General features: G+C 37.5%; 1 protein-coding gene across 5 annotated transcripts in view; it reads left to right on the forward strand.

Annotated features, from left to right (window-relative positions):
- Positions 1-23032, forward strand: part of FAM13B (family with sequence similarity 13 member B) — a 51120-nt gene extending 28088 nt beyond the window's left edge. Inside the window, exons 9-25 of one of the 5 annotated variants that reach the window (XM_056349101.1) lie at positions 149-304; positions 2272-2407; positions 2650-2673; positions 6221-6291; positions 7040-7094; positions 7535-7682; positions 10221-10286; positions 11356-11566; positions 13412-13541; positions 14014-14095; positions 14372-14601; positions 14957-15040; positions 16214-16309; positions 18603-18686; positions 18804-18976; positions 19410-19511; positions 20665-23032. In XM_056349101.1, coding sequence (XP_056205076.1) covers positions 149-304; positions 2272-2407; positions 2650-2673; positions 6221-6291; positions 7040-7094; positions 7535-7682; positions 10221-10286; positions 11356-11566; positions 13412-13541; positions 14014-14095; positions 14372-14601; positions 14957-15040; positions 16214-16309; positions 18603-18686; positions 18804-18976; positions 19410-19511; positions 20665-20788 — 1972 coding nt within the window. In that variant the 3' untranslated portion in view covers positions 20789-23032. The remainder of the gene's footprint in view (positions 1-148; positions 305-2271; positions 2408-2649; positions 2674-6220; positions 6292-7039; positions 7095-7534; positions 7683-10220; positions 10287-11355; positions 11567-13411; positions 13542-14013; positions 14096-14371; positions 14602-14956; positions 15041-16213; positions 16310-18602; positions 18687-18803; positions 18977-19409; positions 19512-20664) is intronic. The other 4 variants (XM_056349102.1, XM_056349105.1, XM_056349103.1 and 1 more) reach the window with 4 other exon arrangements.

Genomic DNA, 23032 nt, shown 5'->3' on the forward strand with positions numbered 1-23032 from the left:
TTTGGGAAAGTTAGTTTCTTTTTGCCTTGAAGTACTTGTCATCAAAGATTCCTGGTGTGTGTAAAGTTTCCTGTTTCTGCCTTTCTGCATAGTTAATCAAAGCAGAAAGAGTTATTAATACGAATTCTCTGTCTTTTTCCCTTTTTAGCATTTTAGAAAGAACAATAAGAGCAGCTGTGGAACAGCATCTTTTCGACCTGCAGAGCAGCTTAGATAACGATCTTAAACATATACAGCAACACAGACTGGGCTGTAACAATGAAGCAAAAAATCCCAGTGGGGATGAGGAAGGATCTAACAACCAGTAAGATTTTTGTTGCAGCTGTGCTGAATTCTATAGGACTGTGTATCTTAACTCTTCCAAAACAAACTACCCCAATCCTCAACCCAAACCAAAAGTTAATGACTTCTGCTGTTAACTCCAATTTCTCTCCATATTTTAAACCAAATCAACTTCCATCAATTGCCAGTAATCAACAGCTCTTGAAGCAAGTATTGTAAATTGATCTTATAGCTAAAAATGTCGTGAAGTATAACTGCTTCACTGCTGAATTCTGTGGAAGTAGCACAAGAACTTAAATTTACTCAAGTTCTTTCATTCTTACCTGTTGTTGCTTGTGACATAATTTTACCATATGAAAGCTATTGTAGATGCTATTGCAGTTTCTTTACTCTTATCTTTCCATGTCAGTATAGCTATTTTACTGCTCTGGCTTCCAGTGTCAACGAAACAGCTAAAAACAGATAGTGTGAGCACTGTGGGTCTATTTGCATAGTTTCAGCCTCATTTGATCAGCTTTTATAGTTACTGTAAATCTTACCATGTTATTAGTGTAGCGATTGCCATGGCAGCATTGAGAAGCTGGTACATTTTGGTGCTTTATTAAATAGTTGTGACTAATACCTAAACTCCAAAAATGCATAGTTAACTAGGACTTCAGCACCTAAGTTCTTTTGTTGCTTCAGAGCCTTAAATACGTGAATTATTCAGAGACAGATGCTGTTTTCTAAGTTGTTCAGTCTTTGCTGGCTTTAGCAGTCTTATGACAAAAGGTCAGACTAAAGTTAGCAGTTGATCATAAAAGTAATAATCATTGCTGGTAACGATCAATTAAAACTGAGTTTTAGTGTTAAAGATTTTATGTCTTTGAAGTAATTTTTAAGTAAGAGGGTAACTGTCTGAAAGACATGTTGTAGCCAAATTCCTTCGGTTACAGACTAAGTGCTTTAAAGGCTGGCTGACTTCACAGAAGGGGAAGCTAAAAGTACCATCACTGCAGGTTTAAAACCAATATACTCTTCTGGCACAGCGGCTATTTCAAGGGCTTCTTCCTGATCATCGTTCCACTATGGATTAACTGTAATAGAGGATACATGATAGCATTCTTCAAAGAGGTCATCTGGGTCCTTTAAAGCAGTGCTGCCAGCAGATCATGCACAAGGCAAATACACAGTTAAATGAAGAAATAAAACATACAGTGATCCAGTGCAGATTTCTTAGAATTAATTTAAAGTAATTGACAGAATTGAGGAAAAAAAAAAAAAGAGTTAAGATATCAGTTTCCAAACCATCTTGTTTAGTGTCTATATATCTGATAGAGGAGGAGCAGGTTTTAAAGTAGCTTGGAATTCTTTGTGAGCGAGGAGAAGGAAGGTAGGTTGTGATGAATTACAGAATTGTGGTAACAGAGGTGGTGGCATGTAAAGAATGTATGGACAAATGGTGTAAGCTAGTTTTAATCTGTTTGTACTGTTATAAGCCTTAAGTTGAAATCTAGGAAGATTAAATGTTGGAAATAATGGGATTTCTTACTGGAGAGGATGTGATACTAGCTATAAACTACCTGGCTTCAATATTGAGAGGAGTGTAGCCACAGCAACTTCATTGAGTTGTAGTAGTGTCAAGATGTCATTGCTTCTGGCTCTTCTGACTCAGCATAGTAAGTGGGGGGACACACGTATGCTTGACCATTAATACAAGAATCAAATAAATACATTTTAATATGTCTATCAGGTGCTGTTGTAGAAAACCTCAGAAGTATATATAAACTACATAAAAAATTAAATTTGCCTACAGGTGGTTGAAATTGCAGGTATTACTAGTATCTTTGGTCAGAATAATTTTGTTGAAGAAAAAAAACAAACACAAAACCCAAAGCCAAAACAACAAAACTGATGTTTGATATTGTTTAAGGAAAAATAGCGTAGTGTTTATTTTTCTTCTAAAGGTGGAACAACTAGTTCCTGAAGTCTTTCTGTTCTTATCTTTAGGAATGATGTTATTGAAGATAATGACACTGGTAGCAGTGAGAATACAGGAGACTGCTCTGAAGTATTGGTTTGCAATGATTTAGGCAGTGAAACTATGAAGCATGATACTGTAACTGAGGAAGAAGAAAGTGTTCAGGTGAGAGGAAGAGCCTCCAGTGTATGAAAATTATAACTTTCTGTGACTTTAGCAAAGTGCTTTAGAGATCCAAGTTTTCCTGATGGTTCTGATGTAGCCTTACATGGTGCTGTTGCTCTGTGCCATTCATCTTGTCTCTTTTCTTGTCTTCTCTGCTGTGCATGTTTTGTAAATATGCACAGAGATATTTTTGTGCAGCTTGTCTGGACTCTGACTAATGTTTTTCTGTTGGTCTTTAACAGGTACCAGCCCTTCCTTCTGCTCAGGTAAGTCAGTGTATCAGCAAGCACAGCACTGGTTAGAACAGTATCTGTGTTAGTAAAGGCTTCCTGAGGAGCAGAAGGTCTAGAGCTGCGATTGTGACCTGTCACACATTTGCCTGTATCAAGAAATGGTGGAAGTAGTAATTGCCTTGAGACTTTGCAGCCTCTTGACTGTGTTTGTAGTATGAAGGTGTGGTTTTGTAATTAGCTAATTACAGCCTTTTCTAGCTGTTTACAGTTTCTTCTGTGGTAGGCATAGATATCCTGTTCTTTTCAACATGTCTTCATCTCCTTTCTAGTTGAAAGAGGTTCTGTTACTTCTCCTTGGACCTCTTTGCTTAGGTATTTGACTTCTGCTGTGCTGATAGCTCGTGTCCCTCCATACTGATGTGTACACTTAAAATTCTTACACTCGAGGTGTTAGCAAAAGCAAAAGGAAAGAAAATTAGACTTGTGACCTCCTGAAGAGGTTCAGCGCTTAATATTGCCATCTTGAAAAGTATCAGGATTGACCATCTGTATTCCAAAGCAGAAAAATCTGTCTGAAGTGCTGCATGAGCACATATTGTGATGTGAAGCTAACATGCTTGTAGAAAATAAAATAGTTTTTCAAAAACTGTTTTGCTCAAAAAATGCAATGCTAATGGTACTTGAAGTTGCTGTTAAAGTTCAGAAAGCAACTGAAAACGTAAACCAACAAAGCACAGGGTAGTCAGGTGTCGTAGATGTAATTTTGGCTTTGCTTTTTTATATTATGCCTGAATTGAACAGCTTCATGTTGCTAGAAGAAGCAAGTGCTGTGTACAGTTTGAATGGAAGCCCAGTATTGTATCAACCATAAAGGCTGAAATAATTGTTTACCCTGTACAGTAAATGTGCCTCAGCTTTGCTTTGAGCTGCAGATTATTAGATCTTCACATACAATCAAATGTGAAGGTTTGTAGTATGTATGGCCTGAATTTGTAATGATGGCTTGAACTGTACCAGCATTTTTTATTAGTGAGCAGATGTCAGTCTCTTGTTCAGGGTATCTTTATGCGATCAAGCAATGCTGTAAAATATGTGCTGACAAAAATGAAACCAAGTATAACAGTAATATGCAAGAGAATATAGTTTCTACCACTCCGTACGAAATAGCACATATGCAGCTGTCAAATAAGCACTTCTAATGAAAAATTCAGATCTATAGTTCCTTATTTATTTGGTAAAAGTTTTGTTGTCATAAATCTAAATGATGAATTCTGTGGGTAGAGAGATTTGCTATACATGTGTAGAGAACTTTCTGCAATAGCTTTTAGCTTCTTGCCTGTGCATCCATAAATCTTTCTGAGGGTTTCCTGAAAGATAACTAGATAAGCAAACCTATTGTTACTAGACTTAAATTAACTAGAAGAATTTAATGGGTCTGTGAACTTGAAAAGATAGAAATGGATGCCTTAGCATAGTGAAACTGAGTCTTGTCTGGAATCTGTGTTTTTATTAAAACAAAAATGTTGCTGCAGTGCTTTTCACTATTGTAACGTATTCTTCTCCTAGCCTTCTGTTTGCTTTCATGGATCCCAAATGACTCTTTTGACACTTAACAAGCCCATTTTTTTTTCAACAGATCCTCCTAAACTAGATTATTATTTAAGAATTGCATTCTGTAAATTAAAATTTCACAGAATGTATTGATTGTCCAAGTGCTTTCCTGATGCATTAGTGCCAAATCTTGTTGTAAAAAAAATGGTTAGATTGTTTTCCTATGGTGCAAAATGCAAAAGCATGGTACTGCAATTAGTATTCACCTGAATTGGATAAAATATCCTTTATGTTAGCAAGGACCCTGTTGAAAATACAGGGTAGAGTTCTGTATTTCTGCTGTTAAGTCTTCCTGACTGGCTGTTGTAGATTATCTTTTATTTGTAGTAATTGTTCTAGGTTTTCAGTCTTTTGACAATGAAAGCCTTCAACAGAGAGCGAGTTTCTCATGTTAACTCCTAATACTTTACTTCCTCCTGAATTCCTAGTTAAAATACATGCTGAGCTTTAGAAATCAAAACTTGGAAAATGTAAGTGGAGATGGAGAAACAAAAATGGCAGATCGGTGGCTTTTCAGTGCATTTTATGCAGTTTCAGTGGTTTCAAAGAACAGCTGAGAAACGTGAATTACACTTCTTACGAAGTATGTGCGCTTCAGAGTTCCAAGCATGTTTCTGTGCTAGGAATATAAAGGGGAACACGATGCTTAGGAGCGCACAGTGATGCATAGATAGATGTGCTTTTGTTGCCATATCTGATGTCTTTCTTGGCCTTTTGTGCTTTTTGATACATTTTTGCCCATTGGTATCAGTGATAAGGTGGCATTCTGGGGTGAAGTTTCGGGTTTTTCAGTGTTAGTTTCTACCTTCGTAGAAACCATGCCATTTCAAATGTTATTGGAGAGTTGGATCTTTAGGGGAGATGTTAAAGGGAGATGTTGGTTTACCTATATGAAAGGAGTTTTGAAGGGGCGTGTAGGGTTGTGGGAAACAAGATGTGCGTGTGAGCTCTCCTATAGGTCTGAAAGGGAAACATAAGCAGCTGTTTCTGCAACGACAGTAACTGTGACTATGCAAGACTTGCACAGCTCACTTCCAGGGTGGAAATTATCTGCTGGAGTATGAGGAATGACATGTAATTAAAAATTGTTTCCCTGAACTGGAATTTGACTTGAAGACTGAAATAATGTAAACAAAATAATGGAGCTTTGTCTGATAAGAGTGAATATTACTATCAGCAGTGTAAAACTGGCAACTGTTATGTATATTTGAACTCCCCAGGTAACTTGATTTTAGATTCAGACACTTTCAAGATCATTTGTGAGAACTTCTCAAAGTCTAAACCCAAATGCAATCTGTTATTTTAAAATGACATTTTATGTTTCAAATTTCTTACATTCCCCCAAGTAAGGCGCTTCTTGAAGAAATCAAGTACTGGGCTTTGGTGTAAATACTTGAAGCAGTCAGGCTGGCTGTGCCAACTTTTAGTGAATAAAATAGTGACATGTGTTCATCTGAACTTGTTTTGTGAGATAGTGTCATAGAAATGCCAACATTTATTCCTCCCCTTCCAGTTCTGTTCCTGCTTTATTTAGTAACAGGGATTAGTAGCTCCTTTTAGAAAGTCTGTCAGACTTGTTTCATTTCATATATGCTGAGCACAAGTCTACATCCAACTCAGTTATTTTTCGAGACTGGGATATACTTATTGCCATGATTTTAGGCATCCCAAACTTCATGCTATGATTGACAATTTGTGGTAGACCTATTGGTGTTAATATGTAAAAGAAGTAATAAAAAATGGTTTGCCTGAAGAGGGAAAGTCATTGTCTGTCTTCTAGTGATTAAAACACCTGGTTACTGGCCTTAAATGTAAAAATACTGTGTGGTTAAAAAGTATGATTTCCATCCCCACGCAAGAAGCTGTCCTTGTAGTTCTTGAGAGTGTTTTTGTGGCCAGAGATGATTACAGATTTTTTTTTCAGCTGAGAATGCCGTTCCTAAATCTTTCTAAACATGCTTTTTGCCAGCAGACTGCAGACGTATTATTGAAACCATGTGATGAAGCTGCGGATGTTGGTGGAGAAGATAATAGTGAAGGGTATGTATTTTTCTTTAGTCACTGACATGGCAGAATGTGTAACTTCGGGTTTGAAATGTAAAGTGTACCAAACCGTGATTGGTGACAACACAGTATGACATGAGGGAGGTGAAATTAAACATGTAATTTTTCACACATGAAAACAGAGAGGATAAGATGGAGTTGCCTTTTTTATGATGTTGATATAAAAGACATGGAACTTTATGCACTTAAAAGAAAAAAATAAGTACAAAGCCTATATATGTCATGGCTTTTTTTCTGAACAACCCTATGTTCTGGGCAACAGAAACAGAACAAAAAAATTATTTTCTTTAAAAATTTTGGATACATTTTATTCCTCTTAATGATTGAAGAATTAATGCTGCTGGTAATAGTGACTAGCCAGAAAAGTTCAAGTTCTTTTGCAGTTTGAGTTCAGGACTGATTGAAATTTCAGTTTGAGTTGAATTGATTTTGAAAATATTTATTCCCAGTTTGAGAATGAAGGTCAGAGCTGGTTTTGTTTACAACTGGTTCAAGTCCAGTTGTTGTTTACATGCTTCAGCTTGAAATTCTGTGTGAAGAACAAGGGTGGGGAGGGGGGGAAGCAATGAAACTTTTGCTCCCCAGAATTTTAATTTTCAGTTTAAGGAAATACTTTGCATATATTCTAAAGCTGGACGAGGGAATGTAAGGGGAGTGTATTGTATTTACTGTCCATTAAGAAATTGTATTTAAAATCATAACTATGTTTGTGTCTGCTTTTTAGGCAAAATAGTATATTGCTTGGGGGCAATGATAGAATATCTTCAGAGATGTTTCTGGTAAGATGTTTCATTTATGTACAGACACACAGCATCTTATAAGTTTATATAAATAAACAAAAAAAACACCCCCAAAACCAAACAAAAATTAAAACCAATAAATTTAACTTATAACATCTTATGTTGGTTGGTCTGCTGCAAGGTTTGCAAAACCTCTGTTAGAAATCTCATCATGCTTCACGGAAACTTTTGGCAGCAGAGCAAGCTTGTACTTAAGCATCTCCTGTAAGGAATGTTTTGTAATGCAAATACTGACTACTGTTGCAGGTTGGGGGGAAGATTGTTTAGAATTCCTTGAGTTAGGAAGGAAGAGTTCACCACTACCCCCCCCCCCCCCCCCCCCCCCCGAAATATTCCAGAAGTGCTGGAACTGGCACTGATTAGGGACTTGATTTCCAGGTGCTAAATAATAATGAAACTGTTCTGTTATTTAAATACAGGATTCAAGTAGCAAGACTTGTGATCTTAATGCAAATACTGATTCAGAGGTGTCAGGGGATGGCAACATTAATGTTTCTGAGGAGGCTCTGGGTGTGCAAGTACCGCGTCTAGATCTGAAGAATGTATCTGATGGTGACAAATGGGAAGGTAATTTTCACCCTTTAGCTCACAATATAGTTAGCTAGTAATGATAAGTAGAACGCTTTACAAAGTAGAAGCAGCAGACAACTTACATTCTTTTCTGTAGTTTGAATAATATGTTCTATACACATGGTAAGATAGGTCCCATCTTGTTTCAGAACTATCTGCAACTTAAGGAAAATGGTAAAGAAAAAAAATCAAAGGAGCAACTAAAGAAAGCAAAAAAGCTTAAGTTTCATAACAGAGATTTGGGTGGTTTTGTTGTTGTTGGGTTTTTTGTATGTTTTTGTTTGTTTTGTTTTGATTTTTAAGCGGCTTTTGGTTCTCAGGACCCTGAGACCTTGTCCTTGAAAACATTTTCTCTAATTATGTCATATAGTTAATATTCACACTGGGTCGTTTGTTTTTCTTTTTTTAAAATGTAAGCTATTGAAGTTCTAATACTAACTGAATTTGACTTAAAATCATGAAATGCTAAACACAGCAATTTATATTTCATTTATTCTGAAAAATATGTTGGTTTTGTTTTAAACATCAGGAATGTCAGATGTTGATTTCAAGATGTCATTGGAGAATTTGAAACCGCTCTCAAGTTTTCAAATAAAATCTAAAGTTGCAGATGGATATTATTTCTGTGCCCCATCTCCCTCCGTTGTTTGGATTTTAGGAAAAGCAAAATGTTTGAAACATAGTTTTCTCTCAGACAGGATTCCTTGTTTGTGACCTTGATCTTCATGGCCTTCCAGGTTTAGCAAGCCCCTAAATTTGTGACTTTACTGAACTTTGTTGCTCAAATGTCTGGTAATAAGTGTTTAGACTGTTGTTTTTTTTGTGTAAAAACATAACCCCTTTGTAATCAGAGCAAACCACTCTTGTCAAGATCTACTTTCCAAAGCACTTACCTTTTCACATGTTCCTTATCCTGTTTCTTCTGCCTGATGTTGATATTCTGAATCATCATACCTTACAAAATCCAAGTGATACAATTTGCTAAAATACTGTGAACTGTGACCGACAGTACAATGGCCACAGTCCACCTGTTTCCAGTTTTATATTGTGAAAACAACTTGGTAGATACAGTACAGATTTACTACGCAGGGATGAGTTTTTAACTTACAGCAGGCTGTTCCAGTGACAGCTATTCTTGGAGATGTCTGTGTCACAGCTACATGTTAGTTAAGATGTTGGTAGCAAAGAATGACTGCACTTAATTTCTGGTTGCTGTGTTACAAATACCAAAGTTGGTGAGGTATACTTGGAATGTGTGTAGTTTTAACAGTGCAGGATATAGTTGTAGCATGTCAGCACATAAAGTTTTGTCCTGAAGCTCAAATGGTGATAATTTACTGTTAATTTGTCACCACTATTGATTATTCTCCAAATTGCCTGCATGAATCAATGCTTTCCTTTTAATAACTCTTTTACAAATGATGGGGGTTGCAACTTGTGGTAGTCTTGCTTAGATTTGTAAAATATTTGCTGTTTGGCCTTGAGCCCCTAGCAGACTGTACATTCAGTCAATTTGCAGGCATCTGAAGACACTGAGTCCAGATTCTCATTCTTGTTGCTCAAGTTAATAACTTTGTCTAAAGTTTAACTGCTTATGTTCTCAGTGTTTTATTTACATTAATTGCTTACTTGCAAATTACATTTTGTTGCATCCTCTATTTGTGTTAACCTGATTTAATACGTGTTCTCAGAAGGTTTGTGGCTTCCATTTTCATGATTTCCTTAAATCTGCTCATAAAAGTTGCTTTGGTTTTACTTACCCAAGTGGCTTTATTACCCTTACTTTGAAAAGAAAGTAGCATATCTGTATATAAATTTATATTATAAGCTTCTTGGTAGTAAAATCAGGATATTTTGCAAGCGGTGTTATTTCATTGCAACGTATTTTAACTTTGACTGTTCTTCAGTCCTGTTTAGGATGGTTATTAGGATCTCTGCCTTCCAAGGCACTGCAAGTCCTGGTGGCATTCCATCAAAGCAGATTGGCTTTGTAAAGAAGTCTATACTAGTCCAAATCTCATTACAATATTTGGGTTATTAAAGCCGATGTTATAGCAAACTTAAAGGCCTGTAACCAACAGTTCTTGAAAATGAACATCGGATACTTGCTGGCTTAAGACTAAAATGCAGATCAATTAATCTGTATTTATGAGTATCTTTTCTGCATTTGTCCTGCTTTTTGGAAATCACTGCCATCTCTATTATTTAAGAGCTGTGAGCAAAAACATGTTTAGAACTTGTCTTTTGTTAATGTGAGGATGCATGAGACCCTTGTTAAACTACAATAAGTCTTTACTACTTCTGTGTCAGTTCTTTGTAAACCTTTTCAGTAAAAAGTTCAAATTCGCTAAGGACTGAGCATCCTTACCTGCCATTGAAATTTCTTGGAAGCTGAGAGTGCTCAGAGCCTGGCCCAAAAGATGGGATGTTTTTCCCTGGTACTGTATCTTCCTGCTTTACATGTTATGTATAGTTTGTTCTGACTGTGCTGTGTGTTCACTTTAGTATTTTTGCCATTCTTTTTCATTTTATTAGCGCCATGCCCTATCACTTTTCCCCTCATTGATTTCAAAACAATGCATCTGCAGAGAGAAGGGGAGGGTAAGTATGGTTCGCCATACGTTCAGTTATCTGCCTTTTGATAGTTTATGGTTTGCTTTCTAACTAACCCTTCACCTGCTGTCCCTTATATCTTGGGAATGTTCTGATCTGCAGTTTTTTTGTTTACTTTTTTTGTAAAAGGTCCCCTTCTTGTACTGTGTAAACAGGCAAGATTATACCTTAAAAACAAAACAAAAAGTCCCAATAATACTTAGTAAATGTACAATGGAAAGCAGGTACAAGGGTTATTTTCTTTTAAAGATTACTTTGTGGGTCTTACTGTTGTTCTGCACACTTTGAACCCAGTTTTCAAATTTCTGATTTGAACTGGAAAATATAGGCAATCTTTCAAAAGGAAAAGGGGGGTGGGATTTTAAATTCAAGTTCTGGAAGGCCATGTCAGCCTTTTGTTAGACAGCGAGAAAACAATATTTAAGAATTGTAAGGGATGTTAGCAACTAAATTTCTGTAAGGATTTAAAATCACTGATTGTTTTGGAATCCCCTGCCTAAAAGAAATCACCTTCCACAAGTTAAGAAATCTCTTTTTCTCAGTGGTGTCAAGACTGATTTAAACTTAAAGACCCAACAACACTCTTAAGACTTAAGCCAATGGGCATTGTACCTAAAGAGGTATTGTGAGGCTTATCTTCTTCAAAACCAAGAGGACAATCTTTTGAAATACATGTGTAAGGTATGAAAATTAATTTCCACAGCAAAACATTGCAATGGACAAAAATATATTCTTCTAACTTTGGATTTGTGATACGTAAATAAGGCGCTCTCACACTGTTGAACTGCTCAGATACGCATACTCCCAAGATACACTTTGAAAAAGGGATCCTAGTGTGCATACTTCATTTCAGTACCTTTTTCTTTCAATTGTTACATGACAGAATTTGTAGCTTTCTGATGTATTTCAATGTTTTTATTCACTTTGTGTATGACACCACATCCTTTATAGCATACAAGACTAAGCATTGGGTACGTGTTTTTGTTTCCTTTTGACTCTTGTTTATAATTCTGTTAACAGAGAAGTACCATTTTGTGTCCCTTTTTTTATCTTCTAGATCCATTTCCTGCTTTTAAATCTTGGCAGGAAGACAGTGAGTCTGGAGAAGCTCAGCTTTCCCCGCAGGCTGGAAGGATGACTAATCATCCATTGGAAGAGGACTGTCATCCAATACTGTCACATCGTAGTTTGGATTTTGGGCAAAGCCAGCGCTTCTTACATGATCCAGAAACGTTAGATTCTTCATCCAAAGCACTTTCTTTTGTTAGGTATGTATTTTAATGCAATTTGGTGGGTGTTGGGGCAGGAGATGCTACTGCCAGTATGAAAAAACAGCTGTTTAAGAACCTCACGGCTTTTCATTATATGAATTTATTGAAGATCAAGGTAAAATATAGCATTATGTGGCCATTTGGCTGTTCTGCCTGCCCAGGAACTGCCATACTGAGTCAGACCAGAGGTTCGTCTGGGATGGTATTGTGTCTCTCAAAGGGGCCGCTGGCAGATGCTGAGGGAAAGAGTATAAAAATAGGGCAAGCTTGCACAGATTTCCCTGGCATTTGGTCAGGGCCTCTGATAACCCGCTGTAATGCCACTTCCTGGGCTGGAGGTAGTATTTATATCCTTTGTTTACCAGTACTGGACTGCTTGTCTATGACTTTGTGTAAGTTGTGGCTTTTTTTTTTTTTTTTTTTTTTTTTTTTTTTTTTTTTTTTTAGTAGCATGAATATATGCCTTCATGTTGCGTAATTTTGGATTTGTTTTGTGTAGCGTGTTGTCCACTGCCCGGTAAAGTGAGCCAGGTTACACAAACTATTGCAGCTAAAGCGTGTGGTAATGGTTTGGGCAGCTTCTTCGTTTGGGCTGCGGAAAGCCTTCATTCAAAAGGGGTGTAGGAAAGTATCAGCTGTTAGAGGGAGAGGCGTGGGACAGCAGTACGGTGCAGGGGTAGGGCTCTTAATGCAGGTCCTCTCCTGCAGATTTAGAGGATCAAGTCTGTTTAACCCAGTGTATGAAAGTAGAGTTGTAATTGAACAAGCTGCAAGTTACTTGTGTGACACAGCTGGGGAGTGTGACCCTTCAAAGCTGTAAATACCCTGTGACCTGTGCTGTCTGCTACCCTTACTATGGAAGGGGATTTAAGAAGGATTTCCATGCTTGTTAGGGAAGAAGCGAAGTCATAATAATGAGAACATCTGGAACAGGAAGGACCAAGTTTGCAGTCTCCAATTCTCTATGACATAGGTTTATTGAAGCAAAAGGACAGTTGCCCCAGTTTTCTCCACATAGCCGCAGGAGGTAGTTGACAAGTACTGTTAAAATGATGGAAAAGACTGAGGTGCAGAAAAGTGCTGATTGTAATCACTGTTCTCCTCATTCTGAAACAAATAAGGATCTATGTGAGCAGATTATTAGGTTAGTATTTCTAGTACCTTGAACTATGTAGATGTCACTAGCTGTGCTGAGGGATCTTTCAGGCACCTTGTGTAATAAGTGTACAAGAAAATTCTCATGGTCAGGCTCGAGGTAAAAAGGCTTTTCACCAGCAGCAAATGTCAGGGAGCTGAACAAGTACAAAAGACGATTTAAAACCGGGATCATGTACTCCAGAAATATATTAGTAAGGCCGACAGGTGATGCAGATGTTTTTTAGATAAGTATCTAATAACGTGCCTAAGACAGTTAAGTGGAGTTGTGTAATTACCAAGGATTGTTCAGCGGTAGCTCCTAGCCTAGGCTTTATTCTGTGCCCAATACTTCCAGAAGTACTGAGTGTCTGGTAATTTAGGTAAGTAGCCTAGCCACCAGAAAGATCTGAACTGTTTTAATGATATTGTAATGAATGGTAACATTAGTTTATTACACTTGAATTTCAAATACTCTTTTTCTGTTGGGGGTATTGCTGAAATTAGAGAGGAAAAAATAACACATACGTTTTGAAGGCAGCAGATCAAAGCATTGTGAATCAGTGAGTAAATAGCTCTGACTGAAAGCCTGAAAAGAAGGGATTATGAACTGGAGAAAAAAAATGAAGTTAGTCATCTGTTACTCAAACATACAAGTTCTTCGCACTCAATTATTTAAATGACATTTTAAAAATGTTTTTAATACAGAACACGAAGAGCATCCTTCAGCTCAAAAGATGACAAAAGGGAAGACAAGACACCTTATCAGCTTGTCAAGAAATTACAGAAAAAAATAAAGCAATTTGAGGAACAGTTTGAGAAAGAGAAAAACAGTAAGGTAAGTTTCCACTTCTGCTTTTACTCAGGATGAAGGGCTGTATGGTGGAGGTAAGGTACTTCTTGTAGTCCCTCACTGAGTAACTGGGGGTTCACAAACGAGAACAATTTTGTTGCACACTATCTGCAAAAGTGAGCTGAGCAACAGCAATACTAGAAAGTGTGCTGTAGCGCCTGGGCCCAAGGGAGGGCAGACGGTGACATTTACGCGGTGAGACCGAGGGGATATCAGATGAGGTAGTGGAGAGGCAGAAGCATCTTGCCGCTCTCTGGTTCACCTTCTGATGTCTTCTTTCAAGTTTATTTTCACAAGTGTCAGTTATGTCGGCACTGAGATCTGATCTGGTACAAAGAGTGGCATCCATGTTACTAGTCACATCCGCTGTCATAAATATTACCACATCTTGAAAGAAGTGTATAAACAAGATTGTGTGTGTTTTCATAAAATGTAGTTTGTTTGTATTACTTTTCAGCCCTCCTACAGTGATATTGCAGCCAATCCAAAAGTTTTAAAATGGATGACTGAACTTACCAAATTGAGAAAGCAAATAAAAGGTAAGAGATGCTTCAGTTTCTGGTTTTCTACAAACACAGATTATCTGTGTTTCTAAAATGGCTAAGTCATTCAGTAAAATTCCACAGGACAGTAAAAATGTTTCATTTCTAGATTCTGAACTATTCCAAACTAAAAAAGTATTCTTGTGGCTTTGTTTTTAGTTCATTAGAAGATAAGCTTTTCCTATGCGAACTGTTACGTTCCTTTATTTGTGGTTAAATGAACTGAGTTATTTCTTTTAAAACTCAGGATTTGAGCAAATTTTCTCATTTCAGATGCGAAGCAGAGGAGCTCAGATGGAGAATTCATACCTCAAACACGTCCACGAAGTAACACTCTTCCAAAAAGCTTTGGTTCCTCTCTTGACCAAGAGGATGAAGAAAACGGAGATGAGATGCGGGTTGTGCAGAAGGAGAAGAAGCCTACCAAGGAAGCTACACTTGAACTCATTTTGAAAAGATTAAAGGAAAAACGAGTTGAGAGATGTTTGCCAGAAGATATAAAAGTAAGCATAAGGTTATGGATGCTGTTTCTAAGAGAATAACAGGGAAACGGAGTGCTGTCAGACACTTCAGGTATCACTTCACTGACAGTGATGCCTTTGTCTAGCAGCCCTTTACCAAGGCCTCATATTACAGACTCTGTGAGGAAATGATCAAGATGAGTCTCATTTTCCTTGGTCACTCTTTAATAAAATATTTACAAGCGTGTGCTGACAACATCGGACAGCTTTAAATGGGTCAAGGTGGGACGTATGGTATTAACTAAGCTAAGTTTGGCGAAGGCATCTGTATAGCTGGTAATGTAGAAAACCTGTTAAAATGACGTGTTTGATTAAGTGGGGGTTATTCTTCTGACAGAAAATGACAAAGGACCATTTGGTAGAAGAGAAAACGTCTCTCCAGAAAAGCCTTCTGTATTATGAAAGTCAACATGGACGGCCGGTAATACTTGGTTTGCTTCATCAAACTATATTAATGTATGCATAGACAACAGTAACTCTTGTGCATAGTAATACCAACATTTAATACTGATGTGTGTGTTGGGGGGGTTCTTCTCCGAAACATGAAGTTACCTGTTGGTTTCCATGTTGCCATCAGAGGACGTTACTGCATTGACTTCTGAAAAACAAATAAATGGATGTATTAATAGCCCCTTTTTCCACAAAACAGTTATTGGAGTTTGCGAAGCGATTGGTGTTTGGTGCCTTATATGTCTGTGAAACAAAGAGAAAATCTTAAATGACGCTATTGAATTTCCTTGGAAAAGGACTGAAATCTTATTCTGGATTTCACAAAAACAGAAATGAAAAGACAGTTCCCCCCCCCTACTCCCTGTTAAGTCTGTGGCACGTATCTTCTCTAACTGGAGGTAAGGAAGTCGGAGTAGGAGACCAGCCATTAGTGCTTAAAGTTCTGGGGGTTTATCTTGGGCAGTGAATCAGCATCACTGGTCCAGTCATGAGATCTTTGCAGTCACTATTCTGTCAGCCTTCTGGACTTGGCACGCTAGCTTTATAATCAGCACTGCCGTATAAATCCGACCAAGCCTTTCAGCCTAAAAGCCAAGGAAGTATAGTGGTCTTGGAGATACTGGCACTGGTTCTACAATCCCCTTAGGGAGAAAATGCCACTGACTGATCAGGATAGCCTTTAAGATTCGTTATATTACACAGTGGCCAAGAATTGAGAGTAAATCAGATAAAATCTCTCTACAGTTTCATCTTTTTCTTTTTTTCCCCTGCCATTTCTGTAGAGTCATCATCATTGCTAGGCACACAGTCTTCTCCCCCAGTTCTTGGTCCCTTTTTTGCCTCTTTTCCATGGCTCTTTAAAGATAGAGGTTTTCCTTCCACCGAAGCTCCCATGTGTTTCAGGAAGTCTTTAAAACTTCTTCCTTAAAAATACAGGGAGTTAAAGTGAGAAAAGAGAGGAGGGAAAAGCACCCACTTATTCCCCTTTATCTGCATATACCCCATTTTATACACACAAGTTAAGCTAATTTTATGTTCCTAATTGGAATATACGTGGCCTGGCATGAGAAGCATACCGCTTTGTGTTTGCTTGTATCTTATTGAGTGACCGGTATAATTAATTCTGTGGTTTCTCTGCCTTTAGGTTACTAGAGAAGAAAGACATATTGTGAAGCCACTTTATGACAGATACAGACTTGTAAAACAAATGTTAACTAGAGCAAGCATTACTCCTATTCTTGTGAGTAAAACAAATGCTATTTCTGCTTTTTTCCCCTTTTGAACTGCTAGGCTGCCTTTAGAAGAGCCAGTAATACTGTTCCATAAAATACATCTTTCTTGTAGAAGACGGAAGATGTTGTCATTGTATTTGAGGCATTTGATTTTTGATTTACTGCTGAGAGCACAGCAGTTCAAAGCTGTCTGTGACTGTGGTGGCTCTCGGGAAGTAAATGGTTCTCAGTAGAAGTAAGTGAGCTCTTCTGACTTGCCATGGCTGAGATGTTCCCGAGTCGCTGTGCTAGGTGTGGATCCACAGCGCACACTGTACTTTCCAGTCCCGCCAAGAACAGTAACCAGTTGCAGGGAAGCTTGCCTCTCTTCTGTAACGCGGATTATTGTCACCAGAAGCATGAGTGGTAGGATGGCCATAAGAACTGTTCCATTCCTTCATGCTTCCCCAGTGTGAGACATCTTATCATCTGCAGCATCTGTACAACATCTGTGCTTCTTCATTGTGTTTTCGCTTCATTTCCTTCTAATTTGAAGTGCTTTCTGTTCTTTTCTTTCTTCTCTCTGTGGTCTTGTAAGAGATAAGGAAGAAAAGTTTTCATACTGTGCAAGGAGACGGATGTGACCTTGTTTATAGTACCTGTAAAAGAGTTGGGGAGTGATAACCAGCTGGCTGTCTTTGTTCTTCATGAGCTGTAATCAAAATCTTGCACGCTGACCTGAACTTGGAACAGAGCAGTTCTGATACTAGCTATTTGACCCTTTTAGGAGGAAGGGACTGCATAGCTGACATGAGATAATCTCTTTACCTACAGGCAGTTCTCTACCAGATTTACACAGCTGGGCAGTGGCTTACCCAGCAGGAACTTAATTGGCTGTTTACATTGACTCTGGTTCTAGCTATCCCCTTTAAGCCAAAGTATGTTGAGATAAAGGGACCAGTTCACTGGTACTCCTTTCTTGCACATACGTTTTAATAGAAAAACATGCTTTATGTTTCAGTTTAAGGGCTTTTATATCAGCATCCTTTTTTGAACTCCATAAACACAAGTTGCTTTTAAACATCTAAGCATTTCTACATGACTGGTGAGTCATAAGTTAACGTCGGTGCCCTTGACTGGTTGAGTCTCACCTCAAAAATTTGACTCTTCCGCTGAGATGCATTTTATGTTATAAAATACCTTATAACTATATTGTAGTTGTCCTTTTTAATTTTCTGTTTTGTTTGTTTCATGAGGGTTTTTTTGACTGTGAAATAAAAACATTGGGTGGGTAGCCAAGCAAAAGGATCTTAAATTCAGGAGAGATCCTGGTAACGTAATTCCTAGTCTGTGCTGTAGGCAACATCTGTAAAATACTTTTCACAGGCCGCTGCTTTTGAAACCTGTAAGAGATATGTGGAGCTCTGTAATTACTGAGGGTTGTTCAGTGATAGCTTCTAGGTAGGCTGTATTCAGTGCCAGGTATTTCAGAAATTGCTTTTTGGTTTATATGACGCTTGCTTCCATGAAATATCTCTTACGGTATCACGGTATACTAATCGCATACGCTGAAGCCTGTATGGAAATGTCCAAAGAAGTGGGAAACTATTTACCTTTCACAGACTAAAGTTGTTTGACAGCTCATTGTCTCTGTGACTTTTGTGTTTTACCTTCCTCCTGTTCAAAGCAACCCCCTGTTGAAATTGCTTCTGCTGTCGGGGGTAGGTAGCGGATGAGCAGGGCATGTGTGCAACAGGCAGCTAGCAGTGATACCTGTGCAGTGCAGTGGCACCTGCTTTGGGCTGAAGTTCAAAGGATTTTGTCTCTGAGATGGCAATAGATAACTCTGACATAGCACTTCCAGTTGTGGGGCTTCAGAGTGCTCTAGAAAAAGAAACTGGCAGTATTATTCCCCGCGTGTGCCTGGCAGAAGATAAAAACCTGCTCTGGCCTTGTGTAGCTTTATAATCCCCTTGTGGCTTGGTTTGGAAGGAACAAGAGTAAATATGGAATTCAGAGATACCATTGCGCTTTGAATTTTCTACAGAACAGGGGGGGAACGAGTGCTTTCGGTTTAAGTCTGAAGAAGAGTATTTGCACATAAGCTACAACATTTACCTCCATGTCAAGGCTACATTGGGCATCTGAGCTTTTTGGGTTGTATGGTTATTTTGTTTGTGCTCTGTAAGTATGTTTGTAGTCTTTTATTCTTCTGAAGGAAGAAATACCTTTAGGTACTAGGTGACTTGAACAAAATTCCGACTGCAAATAACGTTTAATGTCTAATTAATTGCACATAATGAAACAATTCAATTTTTGCAGGGGTCACCATCAACGAAGAGGCGAGGGCAGATGTTACAGCCCATTATTGAAGGTGAAACTGCCCATTTTTTTGAAGAAATTAAGGTGTGTGCAGTGCATTTGTAAAAGAAAAAAAAAATAAAAAAAATTACTTCCCAGCACTTGTAATAAGGACCTGAAATGTATGAAATAATTGTTTTGAACTTCTGCTTTGACGTTCAGGAAGAAGAGGAGGAAAGTGATGGTTTGTCTACAGACCTGAATGATATCTTAAAAGCCGCTGTCCAAACGCAGTCTGTTTTAAGCCCAGTTGAAAACTCTGAGTCTGATGTTGAAGATGGTCAAGAGAAACTGACCCGGGACCTTAGGCTGTCAAGCACCCGCGCTGCTTCTATGTACGTAAAAATAAGAAGTGGCTAGTTCTATCGGAGAAGTTGCAGTTGTTACGGTTGCAGTCATGATACCAAATATATAATGCCGGGTGGAGGGGAGTGACACGTTCAGCACTTCGCAGCAAGTGTTTGGCTTGAACGAGTGTTCTTTCCTCTGACATATCTGACTAAGATCTTTTTGTATTCAGTGAATTGTTGAGTATCGTCTAAACCTTCTTCAGCCTTACCTGAGCTGTGTAGGCAGCAGAAAATGTATACCCTTTTATTAACTACTAGTTTGTTCTCAATATTTCACCATCAGACAGATAGCGTATTCTTTCTGAGCAAGACAAATTTCTTACAAGTGCAGCTAGCTGAGTTGTTTTTGAGTATGCTTTGAGGAATTTAAATTTCATTGCATTACCAACGGTATTTTTCTTTCACTTGAAATTTTTAGGCCTGAATTATTGGAGCAACTGTGGAAAGCCAGAGCTGAGAAAAAGAAGCTACGCAAGACATTACGAGAATTTGAAGAGGAGTTTTATCAGCAGAATGGAAGGTTTGTTTAACACAAAAACAGATGCTGGACAGCAGCCTCATTTTGTAGCCCAAGTATATTTTTGTCAACTTTCTATATGAATGTTGCCAAATGGAGTCTGATCTGTTCTAATCTCTGCTATGAATAATCTCCTGAAGGAGATAAAATTGTCGTGTATTTTTAGTAGTGGAGGAAGATAACATTTTAAAATACTTTAAAAAAAATTCTTTTTTTTTTTATATTAACACTGCCACCCCACCCAGATTATCCCTGTTTTTAACACAGGGTGGGGAAGCTTGGCTATTGGTTCCTTGTTCCAGCAGGTCTGTCCTGACAGTGGTATTTGCTTTGCCCATAAAGGGGTCTATAATTTTTATTCTTCTCTGTATTGTTGAGTTCTTTTAGGCTTCTTATTTGAATATATATTGTCGTGAATTTGATTTAACTGCTGCCTGTTGTATGTAATAGGAGGTTTTTCGAGGTGTGTCACCTCATGAACAAAACTAACGACACTCTTTTAGGAGGTCAGTCACTTTCGTGACTGGCAGACGTTCTCATGTAACTTTACTTTCTAGTGTATTTCTTCTTAACTTAAACTCCTGGACCATTTGTCACGCAAATTCCACTAACGTGGCTTCATCAGGTACTTACTGAATTTGAGGCATAATTCCTTTTGACCTTAATGGCAAGTAATGAGGTTAATAATGAAGGGTTGATTTAAAAGTAAGTCAGATTAATGGATTAATTTATTATAGTCTAGCCTTAAACAAGTAGGAATAATTCTATGCTATCAGTTTGTGGGTCAGTCTACATACATAAAAAATCTAGATCAACTTAAATTTATTTGTGTTTTTCTGTAATGTGTGCACAGAATCTGAAATGAAAGTCTTCATATCTTGTTAATAAAATTTCCATAAGAACTTAAGACAAAGATGTATAAACAGTGCTGCAACAGCTGTGCTGCATAAATGCTGCTGGATTTTCTATTAAGTTTTTGGGGTGATGGCAGTTTTAACCACAATAAACTAAGACATATCGATATATCTGTTATTGGTGAGCAAGCTGCCACAAACGTTTCTATTTGCCCTAAGATTACTGCACGTAGCTACTTTTGTGTCTGGCTTGCTGCTGTATCAAGGATTTTCTTGAAACTGAGGTGTGCTTCTTTTTACAGGAACGTACAGAAAGAAGATCGAGTACCAATGCTTGATGAGTACAGGGAGTACAAGAAAATCAAAGCCAAACTTCGGCTGTTAGAAGTCCTTATCAGCAAACAAGATTCTTCAAAGTCAATTTAAATTATATTCCTCCAGCCCATTGAATAACGTGATATTTCCGTATGCTACCACTGTACTTATTGGGTGCTTGTGTTCATTTGTCATGCACTGTTGAAAGAATCCAGTTTGTGCACTTTATTGGGGTGCCACTATAACGTATTTGAAGGGTAAGTAGGTGCTGTCTAGAGAGCAAGTAAGATTTCTAAGTCCGAGACTGCTCTATCCAACTTTAGCAAACACAGTTTCCATCAAAGTTTTGTATTGCAGATGCATCCATCTTGTTCCAAAACAACCATAGGGTTTTTTTTTCTTTAGCATTCAAGAACTTGGAGACTTTTGTTATTACCAACTTTTTGCATTATTGAAGAAATTATTAATACCATAATGCTACACTGAACTACTTCTCTTGCCTATTTTTTATTATGAGGAAAAAAAGTCAGCAAATTAAATGTACATCTCTTTTTCCTGGAACACTTAAAAAAAACAGACTGAAATTCTTTTCAAAGGACTGCTGTGGAACAACTTTAATTTTTGGTATTTTAAATTGCACCTATAACACAGTAATAATTAACATCTATGGATTTTGCTCATTAGTGGTCACATTTTCTCCTTGATAAAGATGACGGTGGACAAACCAGAAAGTGACCTTGCTTAGTGTCTTTTAAAACTTGGAAAACTGAAAAGTTATATCACATGTTGCCTACAGGACTTATGTTACTCTTGTTCATTTTGTCATTTTATCGGTTATTGTTTATCAACTAGTGGTGACATAGTGTTTTGTCTGAATTGGATACTGCATCTCCACTTTCGGAAGATTTGAGGAACATAATGAACATCTCAGTGTATGGGAAATCTGATGGCGCTCAGACCTGTGTAGCTTCAGCAGAAAAGAGCTGGCTTAAGACAGTCAAAATTCCACTGTACCTGAAATAAATATGGTATCAAGGGCTAAAATCAGTGTAGTTAATGCGCACCACAGGGTGAACTGTCAGTTTTGATTGAAAAAATTACTGCTGTTTATCACAATTTTGTTTTACAGTTGGAGAATAAAAATAAGTTATCTAACTCTTACGATGTAAGCAAAACAGTTTATGGGCCTTGCATGATTTAGCTTCAGAGTTGAAACTAAAAAAATGTTTTGAGTATCACATCTGCTGTGCTGAATGATGATTTAGCTACTAGCTTTATGCTCTGCAACAGCCGTCAGCAGCTGGTTTTGATCTGGCAAAATCTAAGTGTTAATTTTAACTGGTGCTTTCTCAATTTTATTTTTTTTTCTTCAATGTATCAGTTTGATTGTGGCCATGTTTTGCATGCACCTACTCTCACTGCATGTTTTTATGACTGGCTAATGTCAACATAGCTGTTGTTCACACTGCTTTATGAAAGACCAAAAATGAACTTTCTCACAATGAAGAAACGGCTAGCATGTAACCTCATAGACTTGCTGTTCTGTCATGAAACATATGACATAGGTTGAAAGTAGGATTTTTAGTGCTCAGATTTCATCTGTGTACTGTAGAATACTTCTTGTTTTGTTTTACTCTGCTTGTAGGCATGTAATTTTGGAATTCAGAAGAAAAAAAAAAAGCACTAAAACTATTGAGCACTGGTGGTATGCCTTTTTTTTTTTTTTTTTAAACTGCAAAATGATCTGGGACCTTAGAGAATTATGAGGTTAAACTAGTCTTGAGACCATATGTCAATTTTATTCAGTTCCATTGTGCAATGTACACTTCAGTTACTTTTCTATCAGTCTGCAGACACGGGTGTATCCAAACATTGAAACTAATGTGTACTGTATAGTGTTGTACATGAATGTTTGTGTTTTATATACCACATGCAAAATGTCAATATGCACTATTTAAATGTTTTAAATAATATATTCCTCCTTTATAATGCTTAAATCTATATGATTCCAATATTTTTATAAGTGAGTGAGTGATCAGACTGGTTCCAATTCAGAATTAACAGCTGCTTTGTGTTTGTTATGCAGTGTTTGGCTGTTTATTCAGTATAGTAGATAAGCATGGCAACAGTTATGCCGAGTGTGTTTTGTGCCATCCTTGTTGAGCAATAAATAAATGGTAGAACTAGGCATTTTGTGATATAACAGTTTTACTTTGGTAAAAGCAAAACCTATATATCTATATGGATATATAGATATGGTATATATATAACTAAACCAGATATAATTGCATTGCTATGTCTGGTGCTCATTGTATAGACTTTTATAATAAAAGTACCTTAACATTTATTGTCATA

The sequence above is a fragment of the Falco biarmicus genome, chromosome 8 (genome assembly GCF_023638135.1).
Source record: "Falco biarmicus isolate bFalBia1 chromosome 8, bFalBia1.pri, whole genome shotgun sequence".
Taxonomy (NCBI): Eukaryota; Metazoa; Chordata; class Aves; order Falconiformes; family Falconidae; genus Falco; species Falco biarmicus.